Here is a 15,785-nt window from a genome sequence, read left to right as displayed (position 1 = left end):
CATCGTATTTTACAGTCAAACTTCCTGAAAGCTCACATTCCAACTACGATTTTTCTCAAACCTGCACATTTGAAGCCACTGTGCCCACTCTCTCTCTCTCTCTCTCGTTCTATTCGGCTCTCCCAATTCCCTTTCCTTTCCTCCCGATAATAGTCTGCACTGCCCGTCTGGATATTATTGCTCACGTTCTCTCTGCCGGCTGCACGCTACGCTTTTCGGCTCTACAGTTTTCGAGCATCGTTCTGCCTTCGAGCAAGGACAATGCCGTTGCATACGTGATCGAACAAGTCGCAAAGGCCGCTAAGCAGACGACGAAATTTCATTAGCATGGCCCGAGCTTACATAAGGCCGAGCACAGGAGAGCGGCAGGAAGAGGTCTCAGCAGCGCTGCCTGTTTGTGTGCGTTTGTGTGTGTGTGTAGGGGCGTCGTCTGCTGTTGCTCAGTGAAAGGGAAAGGTTATTAGACTCGTCCTGCGGACATGGTGGGGGCCCAGACACTGGCCGCTGCTGCTGCCTCTGCTGCTCCTTATTGTTATAATAACCTTTCGGTTTTCTGTTTTCGCTTTTCGGTTTTGGCGGAGGGATTTGTCGACGGAAGAGCATGGCATGGATGGTTGGATGGTTGGATGGTTGGATGGACGGACGTGGAAGGGGGATCCAGGACAGCATCTTGCGTGGGAGGATAGCAGGAGGGACTCGCACAGATAGGAGCAGAGTCACGAGGCGAGCCACGAGCAGGTCCCCGAAGGCGGAGGTCGGGCCCCAATACAGTGCAATGACAGTCGTCGACGTAGGTCGGCCGCATTACGAAGGCTCCCTCCCACTCGCTGTCACTTTCTTCCTCTCCCTCTATCTCTCTCTCTGTCTCTCTGGGATGGAGGAGCCGACGAACTCTCGGCCCAGTCAAAGGCTCAACATTTTTTCTTTTTTTTGGTATATCACGGGCATTGACATTCATTTCAGAAACCTCCAGGCTGGCGTCAGCAAATGGCGTCTTTAGTTGAATGCACGAGGCGGCAGCACGCAGTAAGGTCACAGGGCATGGACCCGTGTCCCGGTCACAGGCCTCTAGGCCATAGCCACTGAAAGCGAGTATTAGATAAACACCGAGTGCGGGACTAATTTCCAAAAAATCTACGAAAATAGAAAACCCAAGAAGAACTTTGCGTATTTGAGTGTAATTAATCCGCAAATTCAGTGGAAATATTCTTAAAATTACGAAAGTTTTCTGAACCACATGAGCCTTTAAGATTTTTTGGAAGAACTTTCAAGAGCGAACAATTTATTTTCCATCAATGAAATGTTGATGTTTGTTGTATAACTATTGTGGGGGTCTGGGATTTTTCGGGACTCTTTTGTCCCAAATCACACTTCGGTTTGGTTTTTTCTTGAAAAAAAATCCCAAAGAGATAATGTCCATAATAATGAAGTGATACAACTTCAAGTAGTTAAATTAGTACAATATAATCTCTGTTTCCGTAGGGATTACTCACACATTTCAATATCTATTGTGTCAATGGTGCCAAGAAATTGATTGTGCTTTTATCAAATTGGTTATTGTCGGTGGGCGTCATCTACCGAATTAGTTTGATTATAGGGATACGATCAACTACCAATGTCATTCAAGGTAATGACTCACAAGTGGATTATTAAATTGAAATAGGTCATTGAAATTATCAAAACAAAAATATAAGTTTTGCATCAAAAATATTATGAGTAGATTATCCGTATACTCATGATTCTGTTCATGATTAACTGCTGGACACGAATGCACTTTCCTATAGGGTCTTTTCGACTGCGGGTTTATAGACATCTTTTCTTAACTTTAGCAGGGATATTCATGTTTTGCACCCAACAGATATTGCATTTAAATCCTTTTGAATGAATGTGTTAAAAAATATTTTTTGTTAACAAGTTGCATCTCTTTCAGGATCCACTAAGACACAGGGAGTGGCTAATACGAGGCTATCCTAGAGATAGAGAGAGCAAATACGACTACGACTAGGGAAATGTATGCCCAAGGAGAACTACAATTTTTACGAATATGAAATAAAAAATCTTCTGGAAGGATCCAATGCTCAAGAGTTTCTGAGGTCAAGTGCCCTGTCCCCAGGCAATAGATTTTCAGTTTCTTGCTGTTATAAAGAGATTTTCCACAGATATTTTCCTTGTAATAAATGGTAGAATTACAAGAACATTTAAAACTAATTTAACTAATTTTAGATCTTTTTTTTGTTTAACAAAAAATGTAAAAAATAATTCTTTCAAATTGCGCCTATGAAAATTTGCAAAAAAGAATAAAGAATATCTATCAAAAATTGCAATGGAAAAGCTCCTAAAACAGCTGTTAACTGAAAAGATATTGCTATGCTAACACTTATGTCCGGCACTGTATGTAGTACACGTACAATCTATGTATAATCTCCCACAAATTCTTGTAAAGAGTTTCTCTAGTCAAATTTCCCAAAGACGAATTGCAAAAGACACAAATTCGGTTTGGTTTTCCTAACAGAAGAGAGAAAATGCTGGCAAAGATTTTATGAGGTCAAAACTCATTACAGTTGTGGCAGGCACGCTGTTGCATAGTGGTGCTGCTGCTGCACGTTAGCCCCGATTTGGCGAGTGGGAAAAAGAAAAGCTGCAGCGGCAGAGCCAGTGGCAGTAGCAGTGGCAGCATCGGCCCATGACAGTTGCAGTTGCAACTTTCTAATGCGGCAACAGGCAAACAGGCGATGTGCCGCAGCAGCAACTCAAAACGGATGTGGATCGTGGGGCGCATTATGTGTGCCACAATGCAACAGCAACAACAGCAGCAGCATGCAACCATCTAGCAAGAGCAAGAAAGAAAAACGAATTTCTCCAAACTGCTTTCCACTGCAAATTACTTAACTATTTTCCCAGTTTTCGCTTTGTCGTGCAATTTGCAAAGCAGTGGTTGTTGCATGTTGTTGCATATTAGCCAGAGAGCCAGAGCCAGCGCCAGAGCTAGAGCTGGAGCCACAGCCACAGCCACAGCCAGTGCCATGCCCACAACAAAAAAAAGGGGCAGGCAACATGAGAAACAAGCTTGCAACCAACGGCAGTGAAAAGTTGGTCATGACAATCAAATGGCAAACAACGTGCAACATTCAAGGGGAGAGTATCTGTGTGAAGTGCATCTCTCTGGGTATGGGTGTGTATCTATGTGTCCGCCTGCTGCAACTGCAACTGCAATTTAGGTGAGCCTAGGGTCCCCTCTCTCCCTACTCAACCCTAGCCAAAGACCGACCCTCGCCATCCATTGGTTCCTCACTTGACACGGCACTGCAAAGTGGGGGGGGGGGGGGGGGGGGGGAGAGCGAGTGGTGTGGAAAGGACTGGAGGGACCCGTGGCACAAAGAACTCCACTTAGTCACTGGATGACTAACCGACTGGCTCGACCCTAAATTCCCAAATGAGTCAGGGTCTTCAGCTTTTGGCCCAGACATTAACGTACCGCAGACAGATGTAAAGTTTGAACACGTTCTTTTTGGGAAATGCAATCAATGGGATGGGAAAAAGTCATCATCATAGATGGGTTTGCACATGAGGAATATGTCAGAAAATTATAAAAATTTACGATAATTTAAAGCTTTCTAAAACCCTTAAAAATAAATAAAAAAGGAATGTAATATAAAAGATGGATCCACCCAACGAATGTGTCAGAAATTATACAAATTAAGGAGTACTTAGAGCTTTCCTAAGCCACTAACAATAATAAATATGTATGTACTAAAAAAAAAAAAAAAAAATAAATAAAATATTTGCAGGCATTTGCTCTTGGTAGTATTTATGTTGTATGTATGTTAATGTTTAAATTTAACTTCTGAAAATATATTGAAGCACTTTAGGAGACCTAACAATATATACCTAACATCCATATGTACTTTGTAGTTATATGAAAATAGTTGGAAATTGTTTCTTGAAATATTTAATGTTAAAGAATCTTTCTATAATAATAAATAATAAACCCAGACTGAATATATTTCCTGTTTCGAGTACTACATACATAGGTATACAAAACACAACTTTTATTACTTTGAATTACCAAAAAATATATGTTCAAAGAAAGAAAGATATTTTAGTAAAATGATAGTTTCCATAAAAATTGCATTTATCAAAAAAAAATTTTCTCCTTGGTGACATCGTTTAATCCCAATAAATCCGTTTAAGCCACTTGCATTTGACCAACTTAATTGTCAAGACATATGTACGTATGTACACATACGTATTTAAGTGCCGGAGCCATAAACGCGCAGCCCCCCCATGTTCAATATGTTCAATCTGGCTGGATCGGAACGATGCGCCAGTACTTCTTCCAGCGAGGACTGATCCAGGAACACCATCAACATCAACAGGTGTCTTCTGTCCCCAGTCCTAGAACGTGGTAAACGCTTTGGATTCGGACCAAACTCCTACCATCAGTGCATCAGTCCATGCTAAGTGGCCTGCTAAAGAAAGTGTTTTAGAAATGATCCGTCGAGACGTGTTGAATGACAGCCAAGTCATACTCACCGGCCACGTCGAGTGGGTTCAACAGGAATGAGTTCCTTTCGAGATCGGTCAAGATGGATGTTAAGTTGGTCGTTAATCAAATTCCCGCGGCATTTGCATCTCCTTTTCCGGTAGTACTTCCAGTACTTCTATTGAACCGTTCTTGTCGCTGCTCTCCGCTTCCTACACGTGTGAGGAAAGGTTATTTACATTAGCACTCAAGTAACTACATTTGTATTTGTATTTGAATATTCTTATCTGGATTTTGGAATACCAATTGGATATTTGGACTTAAGGTCCTCTTTGGCATCCACTGGCAAAGCCTCGTCGCTTACCTTGTCGTGGTCGGACTGTATCCGCAACTCCTTCTGGAGGGCTCCTGCTGGACTAGGGCTTTGAGTGCGTCTTCTTGCTGATTTTAGTAAGGCAGCGGAGGCGGTTGTCCCGGTTGGAGAGGCAGACCTTCGCTGCCCGATTGCTCCATTGGGGGGTTCAGACTGTGCTCCAGACGTCCACCAGAAAGAGACTTAAATCCGGATCGCTGTCGGTTGGTGGACTGAGACTGCTCGCATTTGCGCTTCATCGTTCGATGCTGCTTGTCGTGGAGGGTCCTGCAGGCGCAACATGTCGCTCTTCATCCTCTCCGCCATTCGATTGATGCCGCGCCACCTTCCTGTGCACCTGATGATCGTGTATGGAATGGCCATATTGCAAAGCATTGATCATTTTCCTGGCCTAGCACCAGGATACACCAGTTGATGATGATGATCTTCTTGAATCAAGAACACTGGGAAAAGACGTTGCGCAGTGTTTCGAGCCTTCCAGTTTGACCAAATTAAACATGGAGGTTGTGGCGGATGTGGCTCCAGCTTCCTGAGCTTCTTTCCAGAGCCGCGCCTCAGATGATCGAGTCACCTCCCCTCCTGGTTGGAGCTGACCACCTCGCCGGAAGTCTGGTGGAATAAATAAGGATATAAAATAGGAGGTAAAACTTTTGTGAATTAATTTTCTAACCGATTCCAACAATTTTCCTGACAAGTATCGAAGTTTTGAAAATAAACAGTGTTGTGAAGTTCTGTACTGTGTTGATCTAACAGTTTAGGCCTGGCAGCTTGTGGCCGTGTTACTGTGTTACACAATTGCAACTATGTACTATGTAGTTTTATGATAATAATTGGAAATTGTTTCTTGAAATATTTAATAATAAAGAATCTTTCTATAATAATAAATAATAAACCCAGACTGAATATATTTCCTGTTTCGAGTACTACATACATAGGTATACAAAACACAACTTTTATTGCTTTGAATTACCAAAAAATATATGTTCAAAGAAAGAAAGATATTTTAGTAAAATGATAGTTTCCATAAAAATTGCATTTATCAAAAAAAAATTTTCTCCTTGGTGACATCGTTTAATCCCAATAAATCCGTTTAAGCCACTTGCATTTGACCAACTTAATTGTCAAGACATAAATATGTACACATACGTATTTAAGTGCAATTAATTGTAGAAACTCTCCTCCTTAGCTGGGATTAAGATTAAGTGCACTGAAAAAAAAATATATTTGTTGAACAAAAAGCCGGGATGTTAAGGATTCAAATTTTTTTGTATATAATAATGTCAAAAAGCGAGGATATTAATTTATGAAATCTGCTTTAATATATAATTAATTGTAAATACTAGTATTCAGTTAATTTAATTTCTAGCTAATATTATTTTCAAGGCATTCTAATGATATACACTGATATTTTTCTTTTCTTCCAGTGTATACCGCTTCTGTGTCTTCCCCGAGATAGCTTTTATCATGATCTATTAATTTTATTCGCTCTTTCTAATTCTATTTTATATATTTCCCTCTTTCTAATTCTATTTTATATATTTTTTCTGTTGGCTTGTTTGTGGGTTCAGCCCACTTTTCGATGGGCGACTGAGATCTGTAGCCGCAGTCCCAGTCCCGTCCCAGTGGATCGTGCCCCAGTGATCTAATAAACACCGCATTGTCATTCGCTTCGCTTGGCATCTCTCTGCCACACGGCAAAACAAAACATACAGACACACTCGTAGATACAGATATAGAGAAAGAGACAACTTCATTTGTCACTCAATGCCCAAAGCCCGAACTGGGACACCATTCATTAATTTATCGCATGCAAAACAATCCGCCAAATACATACAAATACACATAATGGGTATCTCTGTGTGTGTGTGTGTGTGTGTGTGTGTTTGTGGCAGCTGCAATCGGCACACAAAAAATAGAAAGTTTTTCTTCGTTTCGCACTGCATTTGCTGCAATTTTCTCTTTGCAATTTGATTAAATAAAAATATTGTGTAAAAGCCAAAGCCGTGCCAGTGTTGTGGCAGTGACGCTGGCAGCGCAACTTTCCAACTGCTGGCTGGCTTTGGAGCTGGCTGCCACGACTTCTAAGTCGGTTACTAGATGCAATAATAATTGCATTTGTCCCACTTTACTTTCACTTGGCCAACGTGCGGCAAATGCAACAAGCAACAAGCGACAGGCGCAGCAGGCAACAGGCAGCGGCGCAGGCGTCGACTTTGACTTTGCTTGTGCTTGTTGCATCTCTCTCTCTCTCTCTGTGTGTGTGTTGCATGAAAAGCTAGCTGCAACTTTTTCCAGTCGCTTGGTGGAAATTGTTTGCCGTTTGGCTCTGACTGGCAAAAAGGAAAAGTGGGTCAAGCGCACCATTGTTGCACTCGTCGTTAGATGCGATGCTGTCGCTGTGTTGCTGCTGCTGCTGCTGCCGCTGCTGTTACTTGTTGCATGCCACCCCACTTAATTGACAATTGACTGCCACAGAGCCCACAGAGTTTTGCTGTGGCATTTGATTTATGAAATTGGGTTAAAGCTGCTTTCCTTTTTCATACCCTGGCGGCCCAGGCACAGGCACAGGCACAGGCACACGGGTATTCTAATTTGGAGACGCACAAAGAAGGAAACGAAACATTTGCAATCCTTTCACACACTTTTATGCCTTTTAGGTATCTGCCGAGTGAAACATAGTAGTTGTAGGTGTAGAAGGAGCCGGAGCCATAAACGCGCAGCCCCCCCATGTTCAATATGTTCAATCTGGCTGGATCGGAACGATGCGCCAGTACTTCTTCCAGCGAGGACTGATCCAGGAACACCATCAACATCAACAAGTGTCTTCTGTCCCCAGGCCTAGAACGTGGTAAACGCTTTGGATTCGGACCAAACTCCTACCATCAGTCCATCAGTCCATCAGTCCATGCTGATGCTTCTTCCAATGAAAAACAAGCCACTTTTAGATAGTGGCCAACGGAACATGAAGAGTGGCCTGCTAAAGAAAGTGTTTTAGAAATGATCCGTCGAGACGTGTTGAATGACAGCCAGGTCATACTCACCGGCCACGTCGAGTGGGTTCAACAGGAAGAAGTTCCTTTCGAGATCGGTCAAGATGGATGTTAAGTTGGTCGTTAATCAGATTCCCGCGGCATTTGCATCTCCTTTTCCGGTAGTACTTCCAGTACTTCTATTGAACCAATCTTGTCGCTCCTCTCCGCTTCCTACACGTGTGAGGAAAGGTTATTTACATTAGCACTCAAGTAACTATTTGTATTTGAATATTCTTATCTGGATTTTGGAATACCAATTGGATATTTGGACTTAAGGTGATCTTTGGCATCCACTGGGAAAGCCTCGTGGCTTACCTTCTCGAGGTCGGACTGCATCCGCAACTCCTTCTGGAGGGCTCCTGCTCGACTAGGGCTTTGAATGCGTCTTCTTGCTGATTTTAGTAAGGCAGCGGAGGCGGTTGTCCCGGTTGTTGAGGCAGACCTTCTGCTGGAGATCGGCTAGTCAACTAAATTGTGCGGTAGTCGCTGCCCGATCCTCCATTGGGGGGTTTAGACTGTGCTCCAGACGTCCATCAGAAAGAGACTTAAATCCGGATCGCTGTCTGTTGGTGGACTGAGACTGCTCGCATTTGCGCTTCATCGTCCGATGCTGCTTGTCGTGGAGGGTCCTGCAGGCGCAACATGTCGCTCTTCATCCTCTCCGCCATTCGATTGATGCCGCGCCACCTTCCTGTGCCCCTGATGATCGTGTATGGAATGGCCAGATTGCAAAGCATTGATCAATTTCCAGGCCTAGCACCAGGATACACCAGTTGATGATGATGATCTTCTTGAATCAGGGACACTGGGAAAAGACGTGGCGCAGTGTTTCGAGCCTTCCAGTTTGACCAAATTAAACATGGAGGTTGTGGCGGATGTGGCTGGTTACCCTTGAAATTGGTTCCTCGGGACGAGGAACAGAGCCGCGCCTCAGATGATCGAGTCACCTCCCCTCCTGGTTGGAGCTGACCACCTCGCCGGAAGTCTGGTGGAATAAATAAGGATATAAAATAGGAGGTAAAACTTTTGTGAATTAATTTTCTTACCGATTCCAACAATTTTCCTGACAAGTATCGAAGTGTTGAAAATAAACAGTGTTGTGAAGTTCTGTACTGTGTTGATCCAACAGCTGAAGCCTGGCAGCTTGAGGCTGTGTTACTGTGTTACACATATCAAATGCTGCAGTGCAAATTAGTGTTGTGTTGATCATGAGTGAGTGAACAAAAAAGAGTTGTTCACTTAAGTGAGCAACTGAACATGTTCCTTCCAAGCTGTTCTTTTTAGTTCACTTGTTCTTTGTTGTTCACTTGTTCTTTTTTGCTCACTTGTTCTTTGTTGTTCACTTGTTCTCTACTCACTTTTTGCGCCATTTTGCTCCTCAAAGGGCATATTGCTATCTGGCAGATGTTGCTCATATTTGCGTTTACTTTACACTTTTTGTATTACCGGAAAAGCTGTTTACTCTTTCAAAAATTCAGTATGTCGCTAATTCGATAGTATATTGAAATTTGAAACCAACTTTGCATGAATAGTGAAAAACTGCGTGAGCAAGTGAGCAACTGAGCAAGTGAGCAAGTGAGTAACTGAGCAATCTAAGAGAGCAAGTGAGCAATATGAGTGAGTTGACTCACTTACTAAAAAAGAACAAGTGAACATGTTCACCAAAATGAGCAATGTTTACCCAACACTAGTGCAAATGGATAATGGATACTTGAAGTCGCCTCAACACTACTTATCTTTAACAGTTTCGGGAGAATTGTGAAACGAGTCAGTCACTATTGAAAATAGAAAAAAGTGGAAGCCGGTAACAAAATCTGTGCGGAATACAAAATAAACTTTAAATTTTAAATTTGTTTTCAGCCGTGATGCCGAGAAAGAAAAAAACCCGACCAGCCGCTAAGAAGACCCCAAAACCGACAGGGTCGGCCAACGATGTTGAAGATTGTGTAATTTGTGTTCTGGAGATTTTAAATCCTTTCAAACTGCCCTGCGGGCACTCCTTTTGTACGGAATGTCTCGAATTTTCGGTCAATTCGAGAGCTGAAAATGAAGGTCCAACCATCTCGGTTAGAGCTGAAAATGAAACTCGAAGCACCTGTCCATTGTGCCGTGCTATATTTCGCACCGGTCCTCTGCTCCTCTACGCTAAAAGTCAAACAAAACACGACTCCTAATACATACACAATACGGACTCTTAAGCGTCAAAACAGATTTTCACCACACTCCGCCTCATTTTGACGTTGAGCAACACTTTTTATATTCAACATTTTGTAGCTTCGAGAAAATTCTCAGAACAGCTGGCAAGAAAATAGTTAGTTTTGGTAAGAAAATGAGTGGACAAAATAAAAAGAATGTTGTTTGAAAAAAGGTTTGATTTCAGCCGTAATCTACTAAAAAATATGGCGACTAATAAGAAGGACAAGCCAGCTGAAGCTGAGGAAGAAACTAAGACGGGCAGCGCTGAAGACGTTTGCCCCATTTGCTGTGGTCCGAAAGTGGTTCCCTTGGCATTGCCCTGCAAGCACACGTTCTGTAAGACTTGCATAAAATATCTGGTTAAACAGAGGTCTTACTATTTGGGTCAAATTTTTCCTGGTCCAGTCATGCGTTGTCCAGTGTGCCGCGAAATGTTTTGCTCAAAAAAATCTGTTGCCACTTCCCTCCAGCCATAGTTCTGAGCATATAAACACATACAAAGTACATATGTATGTATACTCACAAAAGCCAAATAAATTTTGATTAATAATTGTAAGCAGAGTGGTGTTTTTGTAGGGCTTTCCCGGTTCCCTTACCTGCCCATAAAGACAGAATCACTGTGGGGCCATTTCCATTCCAGTTTGAAAGTGTGGGACTGGCCTGATATTTTTCAGATTTGATATCACCAAACCTTACATAGCCCCAAAATTTATCTCTACAAAACTAACCCTTAATCTCCTTTGGATCCACTGAAATCGAAATAAACAACATAAGTAGACCCTACGGCCTTAGGGACCTAAGAGGACTGAGTTGCAATGGATTGATTGGATCGATTGGAAATAACAGCACTAACTATGTATAAAAGATTTAATTTCAATGAAAACTCAGTTCCAACTCATCCAACATCGGGTTTCCGGGACCATGACATGGGCCGATATTCCCATTCCTATTTCTCCAAACCATCTGATAAAAGGTTGTACCTTTTTCGAACCCAACATACATATATCCTCGTCTGTGATTCCATGGAAACCATCAATCTGCAAATGTATAAAATAGCATATCAGCTCTTTCGATCCATGTGTGTTTTAGTTTGTTTTTGTGTTAACATTTCGTCAATTTATTTACTATCATTTAAAGTTCTTTATATATTACTCAATAGTACAGTAGATCGAACGATTCAATCTGATAATTGTGGGGTTTTTTATCGCTTTTTTTCTTACTTCATTTTCTTTTTACATTTGCGCTTGTTGAGGTTTGCTGTACATATACATAAAAAATTACACTTTATATTCATTAGTTTTGTGTTTTTCACAAACTCATTTCAAAAGTCTTGGCTTTTGGGTCGAGTCTGTGGCTAAAATATTTACAGAGTCTGAATGTTTGTTTAGCGTTCGTTTGATTGGTTTTTGGCATCGAAATAAAATAAATAGAGGGTTATTACACTTTAAACCTAAGCAATATAATGTGTGTTACCTGCCAGAATTAGCCCTGGCCGGCTTTTAGCTTTTTTAAACAGTTTGTGGAAATGTCCTATTTCATGTGTTTCAAAGGTTGACTTGAGTCAAAAGGTTAAATGAAAATGTTTGTAGAAATAGAAATAAAACTAATATAATAGAGTGGAACGGCGAATGCTTGGTTATCGTCGATGCAGGATGTTGGAGAGAGTGCGTATCTGCTTCTGGAGCTCCGAGTCCATGCGATAGCACTCTTCCTCGATGATGTCGCGCATATCCCGCAGAGCGGGCAGCTTGTCTGCCTGCATATTGAGCAGCTCGCCAAAGAACTTCGACCAGACGTGCTTCTTGAGGTAGCGCGGCAGCTTCTGGCGTATGTCCCATGTGGCGCCGCGCTTCTGCGGCTGCATATACTCGCCGAACAGCATCACATGGACGGTGGCCGCAATGCAGAAGAGATCCGTTTCGTATGACCAGGGGCGACCCTCCTGCATCTCGATGCAGGTGAAGCTTTCGGTCTGCACAACCTTGCGGAACTTTGTGTGCTCTCTATCGGGAAAGAGCGACATGTCGATCGCACAACCAAAATCTATGAGTCGCAGCGAGGGCAGCGGGCTGTCCACGCTGGGCACACGCATCAGCAGAAAGTTGTCCGGCTTTATGTCCGCATGGACGATGTGCTGGCGATGCAGATGATCGACAATGTTGCATATCTGCGCCGTGAAATGCATGACCAGGGACTCGTGCATCACTTTGGTGGTGGCCTGACGGATCTTGTTGTTGATGTCCAGCAGGGAGCCAAAGGGCGAGAATTCTGTGGCTATTAGGCTGGCATTCGGCGCAATTATCGCCGTTGAAATGTCCATCAGTCCCGGCAGCACCTCCGGCTCCTTGATGCGTTTCAGTACCTACAAAAAAACAACCGAATTTATGTGATCCATAAATGGTTTTGCTTTTGTATTCCCTTACCTGATCACATATGTAAATCTCCCAGGTGTTTGGTGGCTTCTGGTACTTAAGGGCCACCACATTGCCTGTCCGCGAGTCGGTGGCCTTGTACACGGAGCCAAAGGAGCCACGGCCCACCTCCTTGTCAATGTTGAACTGCACCCCCTCGAGGACGTTCAGGGTGCGCGTATTGGAAATTTTTGGCAGTGGCGTTTGTACGATCTTGTAGCTGGCATGGTCGTCATCGTCGCCGGGAAAATTCAGTTTGGTGAGGAAGGCCCGACACAGCTCGCTGTTGAACGGATCGATTGTCTCCTTGGCCAGATGCCGGGCTATTGTCTCTACGGCCTTCGACCGACGGCGCTCCTGCGCCTCGGTGTCGTGCTGGGTGGCAAAGTACGAGTTCTCCTGGAACGTGGAAAAGTCCGCCAGTGTCGCCGTCGAGTTGCCATTGTTGTTTGTGTTGTAATTATTGTTGTTGTGCGTTTGCAGCGTCTTGTTCCCAGAGGCATTCGCCTGCGAGGTGTCGCGGAAGTGTAGGCGATCCACAGCCAGGGCCAGCGAATTGTTGGAGTTGTCCAGGGCTGTGGCGCTCGAGAAGGAGAAGTTTGCATTGTCATTGAAGGTAGCATTGTGTATGGGCAGGGCGGCACTGGCCGAGGCAGTGCCTGCATTCACAGCAGCAGCAGCAGCCGAAGCCGATGCCGCATTTCCAGAGGCCACTCCGGCCACATCTGCTGCCGAGGAGGAGTTGCTGTTGCTGCATAGATCCGGCTGGAATTTGCTCCGCTTGACCTTGGCGCGGGACCGACGATAGCCATTCGCCTCGCTCTTCGGCGTCGATGTCTGCACATGCAGATATGGATGGAAATGATGGCCTCCGTTTCGCTGACGCTGGATGCCCGCTGTGGCTGTGGCTGCTGGTATTGGAGAGCAGGCGGGCTGGGGTTCCAGCGGCACATGAGGCTGTTGTGGATGTGGATGTTGGTGTTGCTGCTGCTGATGCTGTGGATGCTGCTGGTGGTAGATATTCTCGATGGTGTAGGCACTGTAGGTGCTGCTGCTCTCCAGCGTGCGCTCCTTCTTGAACTTGATCTTGATAGAGCGATTCTCCTGTTCGAAGGTTGTCTGGGCACTGAACTGCACTCCCCCATTGGTGTATCCTTCAGTCTGGTTGTCCTCCTCTTCCTCGTCATCCTCCTCATCTTCCTCTTCGGAGTCTTCTTCTTCCTCCTCCTCCTGCTCGCCTTCGTCCTCGTCTTCATCTGCTTCCTCCTCCTCTTCGCCTGCCTCCTCTTCGGCCACTTTCTCATCTGCAGAGTCCGCCGCCGCACTGGTGCTACCTCTGTTCCCGTAGAGCGCTCCATCCACGGCAGTCATGTAGTACGAAGCCTCCGACTCGTAGGAATCATAAAGTGTCTGCTGCTCCTGGTGCTCCTGCTGCACTTGTTGCACCGTCGGCTTTTGCTTGTCCTCCAGCATCTGTTGGTATTTGCGGGCGAGTATCTCCTCGGGACTGTACTCGATGCCAGCGCCTGGCGGATAAACCAATTGCTTGGCATAATGACAGACACGCGATGGATCGTCGGGCTCCTCCAGCGTGAGGGCTGGCTTCCAGGTCTCATGATTATTCCGCCCATACGGATGGAAATTGCGCGGCAAACGTAGTCCGGCTACTTCAGAGATGGCAGGCGACGGAGACGGAGTTTCTGCTTCTGCATTCACGCTATTCCCATTGCCATTATGCTGCTGCTGTGGCTCCTGCGGCTGCGGCTGTGGGTGGTGCGGTTGTAGCTGCTGCTGCTGCTGTGGCTGTGGCTGGGACTGTGGCAAAGCCTGCTCCTGGGGTGGTTGAAAGTGCGCCTAAAAGTGCATTCACATGAGAATCTTTCACGAAAAAGGGAACAGTTCTTATACCAACCTGAGGCGCATACTCCGCCTGCTGCTGCTGCTGCGGAGGAACATGTGCTGTGGCAGGGGGAGGGACCTGCTGCTGCTGCTGTTCGTAGCGCGGCTGATCCTGGTAGTGCGTCTGATAGGCCGCCACCTGTTCCTGAGAATGAGCTGGAGGTGGCGGTGGCGGCTGTTGTGGCTGCTGTTGCTGTTGCGGATATTGCTGATAAACAGATGCGTGCTGCTGTTGATATGGCGGCTGTGGACGTGGTTGTTGTGGCGCATAGCTTTGCGGCAGCTGCTGGGCATAGTTTGCCAGCTGTTGCAAGGCATCCGGCTGCGGCTGTTGTGCCTGCACCTGCGCCTGCTGTTGCTGCTGCTGTTGTCGCTGATAATGCAATGATCGGGCGTAGGTAAACTTGGTGTGCGCATGTTGGAGCTCGGCATTGCTTTGGGCCTTCTCCTGGAAGGCCAGGTTAAATACAGCCTCGGCATCCTTGAACTGCTCCCGCGACTCATAGTAGCTGGCCCAGCCAATATAGAAGGCGGCCACTTGGCGTCCAGAGCCCCGCTGAAAGAGCACCTGATAGAAGTGCAGCGGATCCGTTTGCATAGCTATGTACTTCAGCCACAGGCGCACCATGCGTGCGTCCTGCCTGTAGTATTCGCTGTGCTCGTACTCGGTCAGACAGCGCTCGAGGGTCTCGCGGAACTTGAGCTCCGGATCGCTGTGCGCATGGTTCTCGTACCAGCATATGTAGTTGTACCAATGATCGAGGGGATCCGGTCCCTGGTACAGCGATATGGCGTGCTCCCAGGCCTGCTTATCTTTGAGGAAGCCATTCATCTCGTCCGGACTCGCCTGGCTACTCGCTTGAGTCTGACTCTGGCTGGGGCCCGTCCGCATGTACGAGTGCATGGCCATTGCAATAAGAATGTGCTCACTGTTTGCCTAATCCCAATCCTGGTCCCGATCGGTGTCGGTGTCCTGCCTGCGGGCAGACCGAGGTTTCGTAATGAAAACAAAAAATTTATATCAACAGCAGAGAAGAACCACTCCGGATGCGAGGGGGTATCGGCCGTGCTATCGGAATACGAAACTCCAATGCAAAACGTTGCTCGCACATAAACCCTAATCACGTTTTTCCATTGCAACGCGGTTACTGCACCGAATTTCCATTAGTTTTTCGCTCTTTTGGCTACGAATCACAAAAATAAAATATATCTGCTTTTTATTTTTTTTTTTTTGGCTTGCAAATGGATGGTGCTAAAGAAACATCGATAGCACTATCGCCACTGCGCTCACAGTCACGTACACAAGTCGATATATCGCTAAAAGTCACGTTGATTGGTTTATTTTAAACAGATAAACACCCATTTCGATCAAATGCATGTCATGTATGTAT

The 15,785-nt window shown here is 45.2% G+C and overlaps 1 protein-coding gene and 3 long non-coding RNA genes across 7 annotated transcripts; 1 reads left to right on the top strand and 3 right to left on the bottom strand.

Annotated features, from left to right (window-relative positions):
* Positions 1 to 4,153: 4,153 nt before the first annotated feature.
* Positions 4,154 to 9,072, bottom strand: LOC26532919 (uncharacterized). Of its 4 annotated transcripts, none has more exons than XR_004469596.1 (4): positions 8,935 to 9,072; positions 8,204 to 8,873; positions 4,534 to 4,695; positions 4,154 to 4,469 (listed from the first exon to the last, which is right to left on the bottom strand). It is a non-coding gene; the product is annotated as an uncharacterized lncRNA (long non-coding RNA). The 4 variants fall into 4 exon arrangements; XR_004469595.1 differs by having other exon boundaries at positions 4,154 to 4,466; XR_001451214.2 differs by lacking the exons at positions 4,154 to 4,469; positions 4,534 to 4,695 and adding exons at positions 7,479 to 7,833; positions 7,898 to 8,059 and having other exon boundaries at positions 8,935 to 9,071.
* Positions 4,967 to 5,653, bottom strand: LOC117184273 (uncharacterized). Its single transcript, XR_004469597.1, has 2 exons — positions 5,527 to 5,653; positions 4,967 to 5,465 (listed from the first exon to the last, which is right to left on the bottom strand). It is a non-coding gene; the product is annotated as an uncharacterized lncRNA (long non-coding RNA).
* Positions 9,073 to 9,578: 506 nt separating the features above from the next.
* On the top strand, positions 9,579 to 10,640 carry LOC26533836 (uncharacterized). The gene is made up of 3 exons (XR_001451212.2): positions 9,579 to 9,692; positions 9,749 to 10,209; positions 10,269 to 10,640. It is a non-coding gene; the product is annotated as an uncharacterized lncRNA (long non-coding RNA).
* Positions 10,641 to 11,173: 533 nt separating this feature from the next.
* Positions 11,174 to 15,707, bottom strand: Bub1 (Bub1 kinase). Its single transcript, XM_001356779.4, has 3 exons — positions 14,408 to 15,707; positions 12,508 to 14,349; positions 11,174 to 12,446 (listed from the first exon to the last, which is right to left on the bottom strand). The coding sequence occupies exons 1-3, from the start codon at positions 15,302 to 15,304 to the stop codon at positions 11,721 to 11,723; spliced, it is 3,465 nt and encodes a 1,154-aa protein (XP_001356815.3). The 5' UTR covers positions 15,305 to 15,707; the 3' UTR covers positions 11,174 to 11,720.
* Between the last annotated feature and the right edge of the window lie 78 nt (positions 15,708 to 15,785).

This window comes from Drosophila pseudoobscura, chromosome 4 (assembly GCF_009870125.1).
Source record: "Drosophila pseudoobscura strain MV-25-SWS-2005 chromosome 4, UCI_Dpse_MV25, whole genome shotgun sequence".
Classification (NCBI taxonomy): Eukaryota; Metazoa; Arthropoda; class Insecta; order Diptera; family Drosophilidae; genus Drosophila; species Drosophila pseudoobscura.
The sequence above is the reverse complement of the archived record's forward strand: the minus strand, read 5'-3'. Positions and strand labels throughout refer to the sequence as shown.

Coding starts and splice junctions, on each gene's coding strand:
- Bub1 (XM_001356779.4), bottom strand. CDS start 15,304: ATGGCCATGCACTCGTACATGCGGACGGGCCCCAGCCAGAGTCAGACT. Junction 14,350..14,407: donor AGGCGGAGTATGCGCCTCAG/GTTGGTATAAGA, acceptor ATGCACTTTTAG/GCGCACTTTCAACCACCCCA. Junction 12,447..12,507: donor AGATTTACATATGTGATCAG/GTAAGGGAATAC, acceptor GTTTTTTTGTAG/GTACTGAAACGCATCAAGGA.